Source organism: Orbicella faveolata, unplaced genomic scaffold, assembly GCF_042242905.1.
Source record: "Orbicella faveolata isolate gen_17 unplaced genomic scaffold, um_ofav_v1 contig_12, whole genome shotgun sequence".
NCBI classification, from domain to species: domain Eukaryota; kingdom Metazoa; phylum Cnidaria; class Anthozoa; order Scleractinia; family Merulinidae; genus Orbicella; species Orbicella faveolata.
In genome coordinates this window covers 32802836-32825613 of record NW_028301539.1, presented here as the reverse complement: position 1 = coordinate 32825613, position 22778 = coordinate 32802836, and the positions used below count along the sequence as shown (strand labels likewise).

The following is a 22778-nucleotide window of genomic DNA, read 5'->3' as shown; positions in this document are numbered from 1 at the left end:
TTTGTCCCTGAAGCAATCATTTCAGTCTTTCTCCACCCGGTCTGAATTGGATTAACCGGGTAATATTTTCCTCTATTCGAGCAACAAGTCACAAGTGGGATATTCGTGGAACAACCCAGGAGAAAAATGGATAACTATGTTACTCCATGCCTTCCCCGCACATATAACAGGTACAACAAGGACAACGAACGCAAAAATACAACCTTGACTAAATTACAGGTCTTGCTAACGGATCTGGTTGACTTCTGCATCAGCTTTTCTAGTCTCTCTGGCCTGAATGGAAAAAGTCATTTTATTCATGATATTTCAAACTCTCAGATAATAGAGTGTTAATTAATTTAAATGTCAATAGTTCTCGCCTTCGGCCGGTTGATATTTATTTTTGTTTGCGCGTTGTCATTAGCGCGTTGGTTGACTGTTCTCAGATTCAACGGAAGAAACACGATTGTTTCCAACTCTCTTGCTTAGTGTCCAGGGTGTACGCGCCAAAATATGAACGATAGTTTTGAAACGATGGCCTAAAAGTGCCAGAAACTGAAGAATAATTAAAAAACCGTAAATAAGTAGAAAAGCAAGCCCAATGACGTCTACTCCAAAGACCTTCAGATCTTTTTGTTGCACCAAAGTCAGTACTATTACCATCCATAAGGCATTGCTGACACCAAATATCAAAAGGGCTGTGTTTCGCAGTTCCACGAGTTTTTCTTTCAGCTTGGAAGTCTGGTCAAAGGCACTTAATTCAGGGACTAAACATGTTTGGCGTAAACCTTCCCAGAATTCATACTCAATGCCGTCGTCCTGGTTGTCCACATCCAGGTAGAGCAATGGAAGACGATCCAGCTCACGCCGCGTTTGACGAAGTTTGATTTGACCTGGGCAAAAATACGGACAATCACACGTTAAGAAGAGGACGTGATGTTTTGTTTTTTCTCTAAGACTCTGGCAATCAATGGATAAATTGTTGAGCATATTGCCACGGGCATAACCAACTGGGCAAGCCAGCTTGTAGTTGGGGGAATTTTCTTGAAGCGTCACCAAAAACAGTGAACATGGAAACAAGGATCGAGTTGAACTGAGTTCAGGTCCTTGGTCTCGTTTGATTCCCGGTTACTTTATTAAGAAGGTCTCTTATCAATAAACTCTCGCTCAGTTTCATCTTATTTGAACTATTTTTCTCCAGATTAGACAAGAATTCTCTTCTTGTGGAAAGTTGGTGATACGCGCCAAATTCTTGTTTGACTCCAGTTCGCCGATACTTATTTTCCTTATAGTTAAGATATTGCAAGTGAAATTTTGAAATTCATATCCAAAATGATATAAAATTTCAAGAATAACTTATGACATATGAAATAACTAGATGCTACCAAAAGCAGGTACCGGTACTTTCTTTTCATACATGCTGACATCAAGCATGTGGCAGGGTACAAACTCGCGCTCAGATTGTGGCCGGGAAAATTCCCCTGTTCTGTCTGATCTGTGAGTCAGTAGCATATCAATTCCCGTGAGCGTGAGACAGGTTTGTGAAACTTACCTTGATTGGGGTATTGCAGTTTACGAATGGCAGATAAAAGCCTGTTGAAGTGGCCAGGTTTATGAATGTTAAACGTCTCTTTCAGGTTGTCTTTGTTTATGTTTTTCAAATCTTCCAAGTCGCTGGGTTCTGTATATCCACTAGATTCAAACTTGGGCCAATAATCGCCCAGACCATGCTCTTCCAACCATTCCTGAACGTTTTGCTTTTAAAACAAAATATATTGGTACCAGGATTAAAACTAAACAATTCGATAAATACTTGGATATAGTTGTATTCAAAATGTTTTTGATATCAAGCGAAATCCGATGTCAGTGACATGATGCAGCCGACGATTTAGAAGTAGTTAGGTGGGGTAAATACCTAACCGTGCGTTTTTGTTACTCTTAGTTTCCAAATCAAAGTCGGTTATTTTCGCCATGGACATTTTTACTCTACTACGTATAACAAAAATATATATTAGCTATGGCTTGAACCAAATCGCCTGTTATGTCGCCGAAGCTAAGCGTACCAAAACGACACGATTAGATATCATTGCAGGAATTTCCATATAACCAGAAGCTGGGAGATAACTATGCCACAGGTTAAGCGATAGACCACTCTTTTTATGGGTTCAAAGGCGCAATGAACCACGCGGGATGTTGGGAGAACACGGGAAAAGTTTGTAAATCACGAGCCGTTAGGCGAGTGATTTAGTTTTTCGAGTGTTCTCCCAACATCCCACGTGAAACATCCCGAAACTGCATGTTTATCGCTAGCGTACTGAGTTCTCTCGTTCCCGCGTAGAGCTGCCATGGAACATAGGTTTTGCAACTCTACTGACCAATCAGAACGGGCGTAGTATGTCGGTTATTTTATAAATCAAAATAACAATTCTTTCCTGGAAAGATTTATATTTTTGAACACAAATAAGCCTTGGGCTTATTAATATCGAAATTTTAAGACAAATGAGAAAAGAATAAGTGTGAATTCAATCCCGATTTAAGCCCGTTTGTACCAGTCATAAGAAAACTTACAGGGATATCTTCTTCAATGTCCAATCGCGGGATTTTCCTGATATCCCGTAAGAGCCTCTGGCGATGTCCCCTGGTATGGATGCAAATTAGTTGCAGATCCTGCATGGCAATAGATATTTATCAAAACATTGATTCGTTAGTATAAACTTAAAGCAGGTTTCTTCCGGATAACGCGCTAAGACTGTACTGTAACGGTAGAAAGGGGAAGATTTACCCCGACCAACGAACTAGTCACGAGGAATGCATAAACTGAAGAGATAACGGCCAACCGATTGTGTGTGTGTACAACGATATGGCGGGAAAGAAAACCGAAAATGAAACTAACGGCCGCCCTCTGACAAACTTGGACGAGGAATGAAGTTTGAAGAAACAGTCTGTAAGATAGGAATTAAAGATTGGTGGTTACGGGACGAGAGATTCATCCACGTGGCTTAATATATAATACAGATCGAAACATTTGAAACGGGTACTGAAATTGAAGAATTCTTCTCGCCCGAATCTCCGAAAGGCGCGATTGGGGGTACTTAGCTTCACCGCCCGCGCCTCGAGGGGATTTCGAGTGGACCTTAAAAATGGCGTCCTTTTAATTTTATTTTAATTATCTTCTTCATCACGACCGACTTTGTAGTTCATGTGCTACCTGTTCACAACTTATTATCAGGGGCGACTGTTGAAAATCTTAAATGATCATTGAGCTCTCTATTACGACCAAGGTTTAAAAAGAAAGTAGTCGGCTTCTATTCATTTTCAGTTTCGGTTTGGATATACTTTACTGGATATACTTTACTTGTTTCATTGTTGTTGTTTTTTTTTTTTGCTTGATTTTAAAACAGCACTAACCTTATCTGTCATTCCGGGTAAAAATCCTGCTGTATCATATCCGTGCTCGCGAAAATTGGAAGCGTATCGCTGTGGAACACCAAACCAACTCATCATTAATAACGTAAAAAGTTAAACACGAACTTACGAAGCCGAAGGCGACTAACATCTCCTCTCTTTTACTCGACCCGGCTTTTTTTAATAAGGCAGTCGTGAGTGTGCCGTGTGTCTGTAAGTCCAGGCTGACAGGAACACTTGAGCCAACAAGACATTATGCTAAAACAAAAACAATTACGATTTGATTTTCCCGAAGTCACACACAAACGACCTTCTCAGTAAAACCGTACGCTTTTTCGTATAATTTCATTACATCCTGTTACCTTAAAGTCTCTTGGTAACCACTCTTCAACTGACAAATTTAGATCGGAAAAAGAAACGTCGTTTTTGAGTGCTGTCATAGGGCGACCATTTTCATCTAACAGGAAAAAAGTAAAACAACATGCAAGTACGATTAGGGTGAGATCGTTTCTATTAATTGTACTCATTTCTAACGGTTCGTTTATGGGACAGCTCAGAAAAATATCGAAAAGACCGAGGTCGTGAGAACAGACCGAACGCAGTGAGGTCTGTACACACGACCGAGGTCAAGATTCTCCCATACAGACCGACTTAGTTCGGTTAATAAGATGTTTATTATATGGCAAAGAAGAAAACTTTAATTCGTTTAATGTAACTGGTTTGCTGACATTTTGCTTGCAAACGGAGACGAGCTTAACTTAAACCTGCCGAAATTTGCTCGTCCTCTTTACTTTTTTTTGTAGTCAGGCTTTTTGGCACTTCCATAAATGATTGAGAAGAAAATAAAAGAAAACGGTGAACATTTTTGAATTTGAGTTTGCTACTTTTTCAACGCAAAATAAAACTGGTCTAGATGCCAGTCTAGATGGGAAAATCTAGACCTCGGTCAATATCGATTTCAACCAATCAAATTCGTGAATTCGGTAGTTCCCAGTCCTTGTGAGACACAGCCATATAATAATGCTGTGTTACTTACTGTAGACTGGGCTTTATATCGTTAGTGAGCCTGCATGAGATGGGCGGAGAGGGGTGGCACAATAATCTTAAAAACTATTCACTTCATGTCAATTGACCACGGGTCAATCATGACGGCATATCACGCGAAAAATGACGTCATTCATTTAGAAGTGTCCACCATCTTGGATCTGTTATCTTCGATCGCAATCTTTTGCAGAAATGAGGAAGAATCCCCAAAATTGAGTATAAAATATCGAAAACCGCAAAGGATGCAACTTTATACTAGAAATGTTTAGCGATAATACCATAAAATCTAAAATGTCCAAATCTCACTGCAAAAAAATCTAGCTTAAAAAAAAACGCCAAATTCGGGCAAAGTACCCTCCGAAAACATAGTCACCATAGAAGAGCCGTCATGTGATCAAACAATTGACACACGGAAATGTCCCCGATGATTCACAATGTGCGATCATTTATACTTGACACTTACATCCCCACCAACTCCCCCACGAGTAACACTTACCCAATGTTCGAAGTGAGAGGTTCGATCCAAACTTGCGTGACAGCTCAGGATTTTTCATCCACTGCAGCTGCCCGTCTCCCTTTTCAGGTTGATCGCTGCTTTCCTGGAACATTGATGCCGAGGATGTGATAAGAGTCGATACTGTGAGTGGAACCAATCTTTTCCCTTTTCCCTTTTGCTTTTGCATTTCTCCATCGCTGATTAGTTGACTAACATCGCTTTTTTGAGGCATTGCTCCTTCATGAACCAGTGAATTTGCTGAATGATCCTTTTCAGACGAGTATTCCTCCCGTTTCACTCCATCACCTGCGTTTATTTTCTCTCGTATCAAGCCCTGCGCGTATGAACCCGGATCTGGGCCAATGGATTCACTTGAAGATGGTTTATGGAAGGCACCATTGAGGAAATTGTCTTCATTTATTTCCCCAGTAGAAAGTTTACAAGCTTCTTTCGACTCCATCTTACTTGATGATGTAGCCAGAGATTTTCTTGGAATTTCCTGTGCCGATTGCACAACAATGGTTGGAAACTGATAATTTTGATCCGCATCAGCATTGGCAGTAGCACTGGTATTTTGATCAGCCCCACTCGATGCATTATTCAGTGGGTTTTTGGTGCTTTTCTTTTCTGGTCTTGTCGCCTCCAAATTTTTGCTTGTTTGTGTATCTTCAGCTGGAAGTCGCAGGACTTCCGTAGTCTCTGTCTTGATGAACACTTCTCCTTTAGCAGTAAAGGACGTCATCTCTTTGTTGCCCTTTTCGTCTGATGACTCAGCGACCTATAATTGATCAAAGCTGAAGTTGAATTAAAAGTTTTCATACAATAATCAACACAGTACACCTTAATCTTTCTGTCAAAGTAGCTGTGAATTCTCGCGGTAATGCCCAGGCCACAATGATTCAGACACCCAGGAAAGGGCACTTTAGGGAGATAAAATCTAAAACATTTCCTGGGACACCATGACCCCGGATTCCTCTAGGAGCTTTCGCCTTCGGTGCTCGTTGATTCAGAAAACGGTGACCGTTTATCCTGGACCTCGCCTGATACCAATCAAGTGAATGCGCATATTTCCTTGTAGCTGATAATGTTATGACAAAGGTCTCGATCAATAACAAGACAGAGTAGCTGGAAATTCAAACCTAATATATAGATTTAGGCCAGCCTAAAAGCATAGCTCCTAGGCCGGGTTGTTCAGAGCCCGATTAAGCTAACCCAGGAAAAGGTAGAATTTTGATTTGAGTTTTGTAACTTTGCGGTGAGGTTTTCTGTATATTGTTTGGCCTTCTGGTTTGAGTTTTAATAATCACCAAATATATATATATATCCACAAAACAAAGCAGCAAAAAACTTTTGTATAGAAGAAAACGTTATAATTCGGTTAACTTTTAATCCTGGGTTAGCGTTAACTGGCTTCCGAACAATCCTGCCCTGTTTTCAACAAGTTAACCTGACATGAGCCCGCGATCCAATCGAAAACCAGCACGTGATACTGATCAGCGGATAACTTGTTTTGACAGGTGTCAATTGATCATAACATGGATGTCTAACATCAAAGAAGTACACGGTAAACCAAGGCTGAATGTCTCTGTAAATCTATTAGTTGGAGTATGGCCGCCATGTTGCGCGACTCCGTCGCCGTGGCCGCCCTCGTGCGTACGCGCACGCGAGCAATAACGCTAGCCATGATAACCATGAGAAAATCAACTCACGGGTTTTCTTTCCTTTCCCATATGAGTATGGGTCTCCGCTTGGCGGCCCTTCGAGCCGCCAGAGCTTTGCTATAACACAAAGACTTAAGAAGGTAAAGAACGCAGCTCCGTACGTTTACAAGACAAGGTGAAATTGCTTAGACACGTTTTCGTTCGGTGTAACTCTCTCAGTTCCTCCCCCGCGCCCACACTCATAAATCCTAAACTAACCTTGTTGGAGGAATTAGTAATTTCTGCTTTAATGCTGGTCCTGCTTTCGACTATACTTCCACGCTTTGCCTTGCTTGCAGTGTGTCTCTCTTCCCGGGTTTGCTGACTTTGACAACATTTGCAAATTTTCATCAAAAAGTTTGCTATTGGCTTGTACCAGTCTTCTTCTTGTGATGCAGATTTTTCTTCCCTAGTCCCTGATAAGTTATTTTATAAAAAGCAAAATATGAAAGTTTCCTGGAAGTTATTTATCTTTTGCAAAGCAAAACGAGTTTATCATGTACATTTATGCCCTGGGTTTAGGCCAATCACGTGAAAGACAAATTTTAGCATAGGAGAGTAGCTTTGTTTTACAGTGTTCCCCCTCCCCCAAATAGATAAAGTACGTATGGCATATCATTTCCTTGGATATTATACATACGTGCATTTTTAATCCTATTTTGAGGATACAAGGGCGCATCGTTTTAAAGCCGCAACAGATGTTACCAGCGCTTTCACAAAACTTAACCCTTCAAGAGGCATTTGAAACCATCGCACAGATAAATGAAGAGCCAAAAAGAACGGAATTCGAAGGTGCATTTTGCAAAAAAAAAAAATCAAACTTCTAGTTGATGGATTTTCTTCATTTTTTCGCTTAATCTAGAAAAATCGGTAGAGAAAATGATCCATCAAAAGAAAAATAGGAGTCACCTAACGTCCACGATCGTTAAACCAAGGAAAAGCTATAGCAATGGCCATCTGCCCTATCTATGGTTGGCCATTCGTTTCAAAATTACGACAGGGTATACGCCGGTTTTTCTGTCGCGTATACTTGTTTACATACGTTACGTATGGGCTTAAAGCCATATATACGACCATTTAGATCGCGTATATACGCATTTTTAAAGGGCCACATATTTGCGTAAATTCAAGCTCGGGGATATGCGAAATAAATGCCCAAATATACGCGTCCTACAAGGACCCATATATACGCGTGCTAAAATGCGCGTATATGCGGGTCTCGTAAATTACGTTGTATATGCCAGCACGAAATGTGCCTTTTAAGAGAATGGTTGTTCGTGTATGATAGCAATGAAAATTACGTTAACTAGAAATCGTAAATAAGGCGGCAGTGGTGAAATGGCTTGTCTTGGTCTAACTGCTATTTAATGTTTGTTACTGCAGCTCCCCCAGTGACTGAACTTCTAGGAACAGTTATGCGTCTTTTGAATGACTGTTCAAGATTTTATCCTAACACTAAGAAAGCGGCGAAGCCGCGATAACGAACGCCAAATGCGGCGTAGCCACGAGGAGCCTGCCGGGGCGGGGAGGGGTCCTGCTCGTTTTCGCGGCTTTGTCGTTTTGTGCGCTGGCGCTCAAATTGCTTAGAAAATTGCTAAACCGCCAAGCTACGCAGGCTAATCCTTTAGTTAACTCATTGGACAGAGGTACCAAGGCGAATGCTGAGAGGATACTGCCTCTAGAATCGCTGGTGAGACAAATGCAATATTTATTACTTAGATGGGAAATGTTTGCATTAAGAGCAGTTTCATGCACCTTAGTGTATTCCCATCAGGGCTTTGCCAACTGTATCAGCTTCTAATGGAAGAGTGGGTCGTCCAGCCTATGATATATCAATACCTCAAGGGGAGTTTTAGGAAACAGAATGTGATTTTAGTGTAAGTCCTATTGGGTCTTCACAAGATAATTCATCTGGTTGGGTGTTATCATCAAATGTGTCCTTGACAGCTGGTATTTCCAGTATTACATATATCTTGTAAAATCACCGCGTTCACCCATATTGGTTGTGCGTACAGCATGGTTATTCCTTGCCTCAACTAGGAGGTTTAACTGGTTGTTAATTCTGGAAAGAAATATGTAATACAAACAGAACAGATCGATTATGCTGGTCGATTCCAGGATGCCATTTTCTTCCATCTGGTAGAACAGAGTGTAGTAGAACTGACCGACTTCAATAAAGACTTCTCTCTAGAGACGCTCAATTCACTGGTTGTGTACAGAGAACCCAGCAATGTTGCTTCCCCTATTAAATCCCCTGCGCCATACCATAGCCCTTCCTACCTCTAAATTTTCATCCCCTTCGTCTGAACACACTCTAGAGGGCAATCCATAACTTTGCACAGCAGCTAAGAAGAGAGCGAGCCCAGTCGCAGCAGAATTGTTTGTTGCACAACTTAAAGTCTAAAAACACTGTCAAGCCACCATGTATTACAAACCTCCAACTGATAAGGCAGTGTAGTCCATCAATGTGCCAGAGAGAATTAGGTCCCCTGACGCTGTCAACACGCCTTGTGATGTTATTGAACCACCTCAAATCAGACCCTGCTGGGGGAACTGCAGTAACAAACATTAAATAGCAGATAGACCAAGACAAGCCATTTCACCACTGCCGCCTTATTTACGATTTCTAGTTAACGTAATTTTCATTGCTATCATACACGAACAGCCATTCTCTTAAAAGGCACATTTTGTGCTGGCATATACAACGTAATTTCCGAGACCCGCATATACGCGCATTTTAGCACGCGTATATATGCGTCCTTGTAGGACGCGTATATTTGCGCATTCATTTCGCATATCCCCGAACTTGAATTTACGCAAATATGTGGCCCTTTAAAAATGCGTATATACGCGATCTAAATGGTCGTATATGTGGGTTTAAAGCCCATACGTAACGTATGTAAACAAGTATACGCGACAGAAAAACCCGCGTATACCCTGTCGTAATTTTGAAACGAATGGCCAACCATACCTATCATTGTCCATTTTATTTCTTAGCGCGCGTGCTCATGCATGACGTGGCGTGTGAATTTGCGTGCGCAGTAAGGATGCGCAGAAACGATCAGCGCGAACGTCCTTAAGTAGATGCCGCAGATGCAACTACTTGCTATCTAAAAGAGCAGGCCGGGGTCGTTCGAAAGGTGTATAACGCTATCCATCGGATAAATCGCTATCCATTGGGAACTGTTTGTTTTGTTGACACTAAGTAGCGATTTATGCGGTGGATAGCGTTATCTACCTTTCGAACAACTAGGGCATAAAGGGCATACCTACCCCATGATCTGTCCGTTAGATTGCAAAGAGAATATATTGTCAGTAACAGATACCCAGAGGGTAGGCACAGCAGATACCACATTCCATGAAACAAACACGTGAACTCATTGGGATGCAGCAGGGCAGCGGCAATAAAGATGCCAGATAACCCGGCCAAGTACAGAGTGCTGACTCCAGCCGGTAGGTGCTGCTCCAACGACTGAGGTGAGGCTGACTCGGTTGAGTTTGGTTCTAGCGTTGTCATGCCTGTCGATTTTATCTCGTTTGAAATTTGAACTGCTACACCAATGAAAACAATGCACATGATTACAGCAAAAACGAACGTCAGCAGTTTGGACACCCTGAGCTGGAAATCTGGTGACGTGAAGAGGCATATTACGGTGTATACAACGATTACCAGGCTGATAAGGACAACAGTAGTTATTTCATTGACTGCAAGGCCCGAGAACATCATTCCGCCCACTATAACCAAAATGACTGTGGATGGTCTGGAAGTAAGAAAAGCAAGCTGGTCGTATACAATAAATTAAGAAAAAAAACTAAGCATTGTCGAGGAACGAGACTGCCGCGGTAGACATACCGATGATGTGGTGCAATTAAATTGTTTGCTCAGCAAAGTTTCAAAGTTTCAACAGATTCATCGAAAGTGCGATACACGTGTAAGTACTATTGATCTGTATTTGAGAGATTTGCTCGATGAAGTTGCACTTGTATTTGTGTTCAATAATGTGGATAGTATCCGCTCTGCGCCGAGGGACGAATTACATCTGCAACAAGTGGATACGGACGCCAGAAACATGGAAAGTAATCATTAAACATTTGAGACTCTACTCACCCAATAACAGTGGAACAGACAAGAAATGTTTGGTAAAGGATAAAAAGAAAAGAAATGTGATCGTTGTTCTTCAAAATCCTCTTCCATTCACTGACTAGCAGAACAAGGTTGGCAAGAGTCGATGGCGTCCAGCGACGCCTCTGCTTGTAAAGCTCGTCAAAGCTTTCAGGGCAGTAAGTACTGTCTTCTGCGGCTGCGCAGTACGTCAGTCGCCAGCCTCGTTCAACCATGAGTGTACACATCCAGCGATCTTCCCCTTTAAGGAATAAGAGATCATATACAACTTAGTTTGAAAGAGTTGTTTGTCAATCTCACTTATGGAAACCCACAGTTATTCACAGGAGAGTTTATGACAAATGATTCCTTCTTTTCATCAAAGCAACACTGCAACGCTATCACATACTAAAGGTCATAAGTAAATATGTTACTCTGCATGCATGCATCGTTTGAATTGTGATTTTCCGTCTTCTTAATTCCTCCTGCTAAAATAATTTAACAGTCATCTCGTCTTGTCACTTATGCTTCTAAGACACCAACCCATATCTTTGGTCAGGAATTGGAAAGCGTGGTCCACACCGGTGGCATAAGTTGGTAACACCTCTCTGACGGCCTTGCACCTGTACAGACTGAAACATCCGGGACTACACAGCACTGAACCAAGCATATGATTTGCAACCTAAACCGAGGGATATTGAAAATTAATGAAATGGACAACTCTAGGAACAACAAAAGCATTTAAATAATCAAAATGCCAAGAATAGAATTGCAGATTTAACCAGTTGGAAATAAGTTAAAATAATATATTTTTCGTTATCTTCTCTAGTCTATCACGTCGTTTATTTTTTTCTGTTCTAAGATCAAAAAGAGAAAGATATCGTTTCAACAATATCTCTAAAAAGTGTCTTAACGACTCTCGTCAGCTGGGTGTAAAGACCATTACACCAGCAGTCCAGTAACTTCTACAACTTCACGATCAATTCTATAACTTTTATGAAGAGTTCCAAAAACGCCTTTTGATAGCGGTATTTTTATTCTGGAGAAAGGGTCACAAAAAAATATCATTATGATATGAACGCTATTAGTTTACTCTTTTTCCTCGTTCTATCAAATGATGATCATTCACTTGGAAGCAAAAGACTGTTAACCTTCTGAAACCAATGTCCAATGGCATAGTCAAAGATCTGGTACCAGACTACAGGTCCATTTCCCAAGGGGTGGGTACGAGCACACACTGCACCAATTCGAGGGTCCTCAATGATCTGGTCTATGAGTGCCTCTACAGATTCATGAGTAAACTTGACATCGGCGTCTGTTGTTAAGATGAAGGACTGTTCATCTTTCACTGGAATGTCAAATGATGTTGGAGAGTTCAGTTTTACACTTTTACCTAGAGTTAGATGTTGTTACAGGGCCATGGTCAATCATTTGAGATTAATCACTAGGATTAGGTTGGCTTTTATTTATTTTATTGTCTGGGACAAAATGTTAGTCGATCAACTTTAAACCGCTGTTAAAGTAAGTAGCATTAAATGGACAAAATGTTAGTTGATCAACTTTAAACCGCTATTAAAGTAAGTAGCATTAAATAGACAAAATGTTAGTTGATCAACTTTTAACCGTCATTAAAGTAAGTAACATTAAATGGTTCCTTTCTTTCATGGTCCTCAGCAAAACTCTTTTTTCGATTCAGTGGATAATCGATAAACAGTTTTCCCACACGAAAACAGCTGAGAAGATTCAGTCGACAGACCCAAACAGAAGAAAACGACAGATCCAGTGAAGAGGGTCTCAAGGAGTCATCTATCTTTTCCACCAACAGCGGTTGATTAAGACACCGTTAACCAAACCAACAAAACCTGTTTCCAAAACCTGTTGCAAAGCCTGTTGCCGTTAAAGTGATTGTACCCAACAGCACGACTTTAGATGCTTTAGATTTTAAAAATTAAAAAGGACCTGAGAGACTTAAAGTTACCTATACCTTCAGATCGACAATTTTCTTCAAATTTGGGTTTTTGGGTCAAAGTAATCGTCGAAGGGTAATCTCTTATTTCTGAAAAAAAAAACTAAATATTGGCGGAGAAATGAAGGTTTTAGGTTGTGGCCGGAAGTAAAAGTTCCCTCTTGATTGACAGCCCTATAACGTGTTTGCAATCAACCGAGACGACTTTCGCGGGAATAGACCAATTTCGATGTATTAAAATTTAGCCTAACACAATAGACCTCAGCACGAGGCTCTGGGGGATAACTACAGAGTTTGTGGGGTTTATTCCCCAGAGCCTCGTGCTGAGGTCTATTGTGTTAGGCTGAATTTTAATATATCGAAATTGGTCTATTACCTATATGGATACCACGAATTGGCTGGCTTCTCAGTTGATCAGCATTGTTAATCCAAGCATTTTTCGTAGTAGGTGTAATTCTATTACGTTATAAGTAGACATGGACCACGGAAAACTCCGTGGACTAGTTCGAAAAAGCGAAAACAGCGAAGAGCGAATGAAAATACGTCTCGGAGTGAAGAAGCGAAAGTTGGCCTCGCGCATGAAGCTATAACTATCGTATCAAGCGAGCAAAAACATCGAGTCAGGAGAAGAGAAAGGTTGTGTAAAAATTGGGGAATTTGGCAGCGATAACATCGATGTTTACAATCACTCTTCTGTTGAGTCCGATACCGATGAATCGCCGTCGGACTCATTGAGATTCACTGGAATAATATCCATGCACATTTGCTCCGCCGCGCTTTCTTTTGTTTGTTTTCTTCGCCCAAACACTCTAGCGTTCGTATTCTTTCTAGTCTTCCCCATTTTGCCAGACCAGCTTCAAGAAAAACCGAGCTACAGAAAAATTATCTTTCCGCCTTGAGCGCATTGCCAAACACAACGGTGTTTTGGAGATTCGCGCGTAAATTTCACCGCTAGGTTAATGGTAGTGAACTTTCCAAGCGCTGATTGGTGCAGTGATCTGAGAATCCAGTTGAAGGCGTATGTGGGCGGAGTTTGTTTGCGAAGCAAGAGATTTTTCTTAGCGCTGTTTTCTCGAATAAATTTTTCCGCTTAAAGCAGACACGCAACTCAAAGGGAATTTCTTCGATTGCCCTCAAATTTGGACAGAAGCTAGATTAACATATAAATAAAAAAAAAAGTGTCTGCGAATTGTTTATTTCGAAATATTTTTTCTCCGAGAGCGATTTTTGTACGATCACTTCACATTTTTTAAATTCTATTGCGAAAACGTTCCGTAACTTTTTACTGCAATTGAATATGGAAAAACGCAGATACGCTTTTTTAGCGCTTTTTGTCCTGAAACCGAGGAAAAAAATAAATTGGCGAAGAACAAAATTCGCTTTGACTTGTAGCCTCCAAAAGATGATTAGGGCGCTCGCATTTAGTGGTCGTGAAAAAAACGGCAATTCATTTTATTTCAAAATTCTTGGTATAGTTCGATAGCCAGCTCTATAAGCCGTAATTTGATATGGGGGTTTAGGTATCTACAGCTTAAACCGGACGCGCTACATCGCTTGGACGCGAGACACCCCTAAAGGTATACGGTAACCTTAAAATGTAATTTAGTGGACACAGAATCATCCTTACCTCCGAGGAGACGCTGTTTATAATCCAAAACATAAGACATGTACATCACCTGGCTCCAACGCTTTTTGTTCTTCACCTGCACACGGACGAAATATTAATTCTTCTTACCGAAGAAGCTGTCTTAGTTCTAATTCTGAAATATTCTACTCCGTTGATTTACCGATTTGTCTTTCATGCGCAGCAATCTTCTAAGTGAAAATCTATTTATACTGGGGTGAAAAATGACATGTTGATACATTAGTCATGCTTCTCTCCACAAAATCGCAACCTACTCAGTGAAGTGGCTTTCAGAGATGAAGTTTATTCTAGCACATGCCAAAATCCTAATCAGAGTCCGAGGATTATCGCATGAACTATTACGTTTGGCCTGGCTTACTTTATTCAGAAGAACGTTATTGTTAAGACTGACAGAAAACACAGAGTTTTGTTCTCTTACCTTAGCATTGTCTTTCAAATGAATAGTAAATTCCATTCCCCCTGGAAGTCTCCATTTAAGCTGCATACCATATGGGGTTTTCATCTTGTTACATTCAGTGAGACGCACCTTTAACGTCTTTTCCACCAGGGAAGCCAGCTTCAATGCATAACTGTTAAGTACCTCTACCCTGACACATCCATCAAAAAACACGTGTGACTCAAACTGGCGTCCAGTTTTTCCGCTGTTTATGTCGACGTCGTGAATGGATCGAAGAAGTTGTTCCATTTCGTAATCTTCCTCGTGATACATTGTTGTGCAGATGAATACTCTGATGTCCCGAGAAAGGTTTTGCTGCGTGATGTGCTCCTCGTCGGACGCTTCGTTGCGTCTGTTCAACAGTAGATGTTGTTCAAGGCAGACACCTAGAAGGCATATAATGACATTGTCAGGTAGGCTTTAAGTTATCGGGCAATATACCAGCTAATTACTACGGCGGGAAATATCTTCGCTTGGCTTCGTCGCTCGATTGAGCTCCAACGTGAGCCTGCTCGCAGGCTACCGGCTTATTAGCTCTTATTATATGGCAAGATTGGTCGGGTTTACCAACTGCTTCCTCAAGTGAAAATGCTGTTCTTTGTGCTATGCAATAAATTATTTTTTTACCACGCTTGTTCAGCAAAAAGGTTGGATATTGACCTCGTATGTTTTGGTTTTCATGTAACTCAACTTCGTCTTACCCATTAACACGCGAGAAATGAATCTTAGCCAATATTCGCCAATCTTGACCTAACGCTTAGACAATAACCCATCGTGATATGAAAACACTAGTAAGCTGATGCATGCAAATAACGCACGTCTGTCTACTCTGAGCCTGAGTTCCGATGGAATGCTGACCTTCTCCCTGGTTGCAATGCAAGCTGGCCCATCGTCTATTTTACAACAACGTTTGGTCAAATTAACCTGCAAGGAAGTTACTTCCCATCATTTGCATTACTGACTGCGCATGTATCAGTAAAGAGCCCTGCTCTGGTCAAGAGTAAACTCCAAACATTTGTGTTTAGAGGTACAACGAAATAACAACTTCAAGAAACTCCCTTGAATCTTTCTTGGTAAAAAGGTAAAGTCTGGATACTTTTAAGAGCCAAGTGGCCCATGAGGCCGGCGCTTATCTCCGGTCTTAGTACCATGAAGTGACTAGGAGTGTTTCTTCTCCCCCCTGGATGGGATGTTAGTCCGTCGCAGGGTTACCTTCAGTATTAAATTCGCCGGTACCCATTTATATACCTGGGTGGAGAGAGGCACTGTGTGAGTAAAGTTTCTTGCCCAGGCTAGGAACACAACACAATGTCCCCGGCCAAGGGCCCGTTTCTCGAAAGCCCCGGAAACTTTTCGGGCCCGTAAAACCATTTTCAGTTCATCTGTATCTAAAAACGGAGAAGTCTATACGCCTCAAACTTCTTGTATGAAGGGAACCTCTGTTCATATTAAGAATACGTGAATAAAACAGCTCTGCGATCGTAAGGTTCGAGATTTTGCTATGGCTTTCCGGGCCCGAAAGGTTTCCGGAGCTTTCGAGAAACGGGCCCTAGGGCTCGAACCCGAAGTGCTCAATCCGGAGGCGAGCGCACTAACCACCGCGCCTCCATAGCAAACAATATCTCAGTTTAAATTAAAAATCTAAGTGATTGTCAAAACATACCATTATAGTCTGGGATCCAGAATAGGTCTTGTGCTTTCGCCATAATCATTCCTTGTCCTTTCCACACGTAGTAAGTGATCGAAACGAACTGGGCCACCCACAGAAGCGCTCCCGCTGCGAGAATGTAGATCCGGTCGTCTGGTGTACAAGGTAAGGGAATGGTGTCTGTCTCGCATATCCCTGTGACATGTATCATGAAGATAGCGATAGGTGTTGCTAACGTTAATGGGAGAGCATACCCAACCCTCTGCAGGTAGAGCGAGCAGGCAAGCCAACCAAAATGGTAACCAAAGAAGCTGGCAAAAACATGGAGCATGAAGTATACAAATGATGGATTAGATACGTTTATGTCTTTTAACCCTGCAAAAATACTGTTCAGCTCGACTATGTTGTAGAGCTTGATGAACATAACTGCAAGGAAAGGTGTAAGAATAAGTTTCCACAGCGAGGAAACAATGGCAGCTTTCCCGCGAGCTGTTCTTCTTTTCACAGGGGGTCCCTGGGTGACACCTTGCTCTGCGTCGTTGTTATACATGTAGCCAGAAACGTCCGAAACTGAACTCTGCATCGTGGCCTCAGGAGCTTTGTTGGTGCTCTGATGTTTGCTTCTTATTTGATGTTTCCTCAGCTTAGGCGACCATGCGATGGAGAGAAGAATAAACGCGATCGGGATACCTATCCGTCCGTACGTGTCAGGTGTCTTAAAAGAAAGTAGCAATATCATTGATAGTAATATGGAATAAAGTTACAGAGAAAAATAAAATCTGTGAAAGATTCCTTTTAATAGTTATTCGGACATATCAGAAAGCGCGCATTGAGTGCAAAACAAGCTAAGTTTCTAATTCAGGAGGTATCAACCAATGCATTAAATTAAGGCAGCGTTGTTTCTTTTCATAAAATCTATTTTTAAACATCAAGGGCTGCGACTAAGAATTGCCTTAAATATTAAGACTGAATATTTACAACATGCCAAGGTAGTAAGGATGTACGGATAAGACCTATATTCTGAAGAGAAGTGTAAACGTTAAATGTCGTAAATTATATTATGATGACAAAATAAACTAGTCCAACATAGATGTTATTCTCGTGGGAGTCATTCTTTACACCTAGATACTGAAGACCGTAGGTAGACAAATCTGACTACGAATTAAGGAGTTGGTTACGTTCTCAATTGAGTGTCGTGAAACCAAACCTAAAGTAATCAGATTGATCAATCACAAAGAACGTAACACAGGCGGCCCGAGTATGTTACCAACACGAAGAGCGGAAAAAGCGCTAGTCAAGATTGCTTTCAGTGTTACTTTTGATTGGTTGAGAAGGTTAACAAATTTCTGACGACCTGCTGCTCTACAACGTCAGTCAAGAAATTGACGTCAGTCTGCGGGTCCACTCGGCTTTCGCCTCGTGAATCCACAGCTGTTATGACGACATTCATTGTCAATAACAGGACAGACCCATGAAAAAGTGACGTCAATTTGTTTTTTACGATAACAAATTGTCACATTGTCCGCCCTCGCTCGTTGACGCATCTCATAAACCATAAATTCATGTGTCTGCCCCGTTACTGACAATGAAAATTAGCCAATGATCGCGCGAGAATTTCTGCAGTTGTCGTAACAAACAGGACAGACGCATGAAAAAGTCACGTCAATTGCCACATTGTCCGCTCTCGCACCATCGCCCAAATTATAAATCTCATGCGTCTGCCCGCTTATTGACAATAAAAAGTAGTCAATGAAGTAAGTTAGTAAGTAAGTAAGAACTTTATTTAAGTGTCAATGTATTTAGCCCACGTGGGCTAATTGGGGATACGCGAGAATTACTGTAGTTATTGTTAAATGGCCTATCGTTAACGTAATAACTGAATGCAAAACCAAGCCAAATACAAATTGCTTCCCACGGTCCAAGTGAAAACCACTCTAATCACCGGCTTAGCCATTACCTTCCAAGTTAACAGCGCAATACCAAGTACGGCAATGACAGCAGATGCTGAAAATTTGAAGGCGTGCAACTTGCCACTTGTTGTGTGGAAGCGTGATCTTGATGATGTGGCTTGCCATATCGAAGGAACCACAGCTAGGCTGCACATGAGCAGTACAATGACACTGGGATCTACTGGTAAAACCGCCAGTCCGACTATGGTTATATAACAAAGGGACAGAGTTTCCAGGAACCCACCAATCAAAATCTGCAATTGCGAGTGACATTGAGGAATGATTAATAGAAGCAATGCAAGGAAAATGACAAGTTAAAGGCATAAGAAACAATAACAGCAGCAAATTTCATGACTAGCCGCAGGCGACTTATTAGAATTCCAGAAAAAATATAGACAAAATTGCCAAAACTGTCCAGTTGAGTCAGCTGTCATTCCAAGAATTGACGTTTATGTTCGCAAAATTGTTACAGCGATGGAATATTTCAGGCCGGACTTTTTTCAATAAAGTCGACTGGAAGCTCTTTAATCAAGATGACTGATTGACACTGACAGTGTACGTGGCGTTCTGTCCCGTCCATAAAAAGTAATATAACCAATCAGGATGTAGGATTTATTAGACCTATTGACCAAAATTCAACTTTGTTCGAAATTTTGCCTGTTTTGTTCTTACCGCCTGCATTGGACGGACGTCTTAAAAACTCCAAAATATTGTCAGCGCTAAGGCCTGGTTTTCAATACGACATAAGTACCAGCACAAGCAGAGCTGAACAGTAGTGAGAACGCGCAATAAATACACGCTAAATGGCAACTTTTTACAATATCATAGTCTTTTATCTGCGATCCCTCAAAGTTGGAAGAAGCTCCTACAAGTTAATTCTGGCGACTCTACTACATCCCCGCCGCCAATACTATAACGTGCAAGCTAGATGTTATACGACAAACTGTTAACCTTAGAAAATCTTCCTCCTCCTACTTCAGAAAAAAACTCTTATCATACGGCATCGCAAAAGAGAATCTAAATAAAATTTATCTCCTGCCGTTCACAGCCACAAAAGAAGTTAAATTGGCAATGTTCCAGCACAAAATTATTCACATTTTAGTCACGAACAGTATATTATACAAAATGAACAAGGTTGCCTCCCCATCCTGCCCTTTCTGTCCCTCTGATAGTCATAACATACGTCATTTGTTTATTAGCTGCCCGCGAGCGTCTTCCTTTTGGTATAAGTTCCAAAGTTGGTATTCTACCGTAAGTAACGCGAGTTTACTTCTCTCCGAGCCAGAGGTATTATTTGGAATTACTCGTCCCTGTACTCACCGTTTGACCCTCAACCACCTCATAATGCTAGGCAAATACTTTCTTTATATCAACGCTCTAAATAATACTATGTTCGTTTTCAGCGACTTCATCTCATTAGTGCAGGATAAAATCGAGATAGAAAAATATATTGCTGCCGCGTTGAATGGTGAAAGGAAATTTCAACAGAAGTGGAAATTCCTTCTCACCATTTAAGGCGTTTCCCTTACTAATTTGTTGCGAGGTCTTTTTTTTTTAGTTTGTTTGTTGGTTGTTTTTTTTTTTCTATAATTAAGTAATTACATTGTATTGTAACTCCTTAAGTAACGTAATTATTGCGTATTGTAAGTAAGAAAGGTAATGCCAAGTATTGTAAATACGCTTTTTTTTTTTTGATTTATTGTAAGTGACGTTTGTAAGACAGTAAAAGCATTAGAAATAATAATAATAATAATAATAATGATAATGATAATAACAATAATGTAGTGTATTGTAAGTAGGTTAGTTATTGTTGTAAGTAGAGTAAGGCAATGTAAGTAATTATGTGTTTAGCAATAAAAAAAAATAAATGAATAAATAAATAATAAAAAAAAGTAGTGAGGACACCCACAACACAAGCATAAGCACAAGCAGAACAAAACTGATTGTTCGTCTTGTGCTTGTATTTATGTTTTTTTCAAGTGACAAGATGCCGCTGAAAGCATAAGCACAATCATCGTCCGCCATTCTTTTCTGTATCGTGGAGGTATGGAACCGATAATATAGTAATTTTTCATTCTGCGCATGCCTAAGAAAATATGCTTACCGTTATGCTTGTGCTTGTGTTTGTGTTTATGTCGTAGTGAAAAATACACAGGCTTGACTAACATTTTTATTGCATCAACATTTTTTTTTTGTTGTGTTATTCAAATTACCAGGGTAACAGCACGTTTCAGTAGCTGAGAACATAAAGACCATCGATCTATAAAACCACATGAAGTCAACAATGAAAGGTACGTCATTTGCAACCGCAGTGTGCGTCAAAAGACATCTGTAGCCAGAAAACGTTTTTTGTTTCAAAATCGCAGTGTAACACAGACGAATACTAATTAGCAATAAACCATTCAATATAGTGCTTATCATATAAAGAGTGTTTTTCCGAGTGATTAATTAATCTACAGTGCGGGTGATAATAAAAAGAGAAGTCAATTAATCATTAAAGTTCACTCATGGATGAGTGAACGTTATGGAGAACTCGGCTCTTTTAAATCCATTTGAAAAATAATTATTTCAGGCGTGATGAACATATTGGAACAAAAATCCTCTACGGTTGCCAATGCTAGCGCATTTTTTTCGGAAGGTTACACCATTCAAAGCCTGGTTACCAAGCGTTACCAATGTGAAATTTTCATTGGCTGTTTTCTACTCACGTTTGATTTATTGAAAAATATCTTTTACTGGGCAGTTATTTTACAGATCTTCGTAATCACTGTGTGTAAAACCAAACAAGAAAAACCAGACAATTGGAAACAAGACACTTGAATAGTCTTTGTCTTGTCTATCGCCTCGCTGAGCTTATTTTACAAAGCTCATTCTAATAAGCTTACCGAAATGTTGCCAAGCACGCGTATATCATTGGACTTCGCATTTTTGGCCATGTTTTCTAACGAACCTAAGCCAGCTGTGCCTTGTCATGAACAACAGCATTTATATTTTATTCTATGTTTGCTTCATCATTTGGTTAATGGCACATTCCTGAACATTCATTACTTTTGCAATTATTACTGATATTTGCCTGGTGTCTGAAGGCATGATACAGCAATATCAATGCTCTTCGTACAACTTGTGCTTAATATGGTGTATTATTCGTAAATGGCAATTCTTGGCAATCTTTGAAGGAGACATTTAGGGGCTCAAAATTACTGAGAAACATGTATTGCTTTTATTTTACTAGTAAACTGTATTTTAATCCTAGCTTATTCACCCGTGAAAGTTAATAATCCCCGTATTGGCTCTCCCAGCAATTGAAGATATGTGTCTTTCAGTCTGTTTTGTTTGTCATCGCTGCCTTTTTGATTGTATTTTGTCCAAAATGCATAAATAACAGGCGCGGGTTGACAAGCATGAGACGTATGTTACGAACAAATTGTTTGCTTGGCTTGCAGCAAAGTCGTTATTGTTTGATGTAACCTTTCAACTGCACAGGCGTAACCTGTCAGTCTGTTGGTACGCCTGACCGACCCATTTCCAATTTCTCAATTCCACTCTCAATGTTTCAAGTTCTCAAGGAATTCGTAACGAAATATTTAACTAATCACACAGTCGACACATGAAAGAAATCAGTGGATTTATAACAGAACAGTTGCAAAAAGCAACGAACAGACAATGTTATAGATGTGAAATCCAGTTTAAATTTCGTCTTTAGGCATACAGATTAGGATCCATTAAAAGTCAAAAGTTTAAACATTCATGGCAACATTCTATTCAGAGTGATTATCGTTTTCTTAAATGCATTTCAAAGACACCATGCGGAAAAAGCAAGCAGTTTTACTTGGAAGGGATACCTATCGATCCAGTCATTTAAGTTTAATCAGCAAATAAAACCCATGCATTTTATCAAACAAAAAACGAAAAGGTAATTAGAACTTACCAAAATAAATCCTTGTTTTGTTGGCCACGGACGAGTCTTCCTTCTTAAATTTGTCCAAGTAGCGTAAACTAAAGACACGAGTTGAGGGATCATTAAAACCAGGACAAGCATTAATATGGAGGCTTGTTTGCTTGTCTCTACAGAAGCATCTCCCAGAGCACTTGTCTCAGTTTGATTAAAAGCTTTGAACTGCTGTCCTAGAACCAGCAGACAAATCTTACTGGCCACCACGCAGAACACAACAACTGAGAAAACGAGCACGGCCGTTAGCCATTTCAAGACGCTGAAGAACACGTCGATAAGTTGACCGCCATTTTCAAGTCTGCTGCTGGCATTTGATATTGATGATTCAGTCCTTTCAACCGTGTAGCGTTTTCGATGGTGATCAGCTGACAACTGAGCAAAGTTTTCGTAGTTGCTTATCTTTCGAGACATTTTGAATCCTGTCTTACACTTGTCTTCTGTGCAACTCAGGCATCC

At 40.5% G+C, this 22778-nt stretch overlaps 1 protein-coding gene across 1 annotated transcript; it reads right to left on the bottom strand.

Annotated features, from left to right (window-relative positions):
- Positions 1 to 302: 302 nt before the first annotated feature.
- LOC110064629 (uncharacterized) lies at positions 303 to 22778 on the bottom strand. Its single transcript, XM_089283360.1, has 16 exons — positions 22299 to 22778; positions 18379 to 18624; positions 16437 to 17136; positions 14756 to 15159; positions 14320 to 14395; positions 11878 to 12074; positions 11270 to 11408; positions 10733 to 10988; positions 9898 to 10385; positions 6844 to 7040; positions 4925 to 5702; positions 3747 to 3841; positions 3388 to 3456; positions 2548 to 2646; positions 1532 to 1736; positions 303 to 872 (listed from the first exon to the last, which is right to left on the bottom strand). The coding sequence occupies exons 1-16, from the start codon at positions 22731 to 22733 to the stop codon at positions 400 to 402; spliced, it is 4857 nt and encodes a 1618-aa protein (XP_089139486.1). The 5' UTR covers positions 22734 to 22778; the 3' UTR covers positions 303 to 399.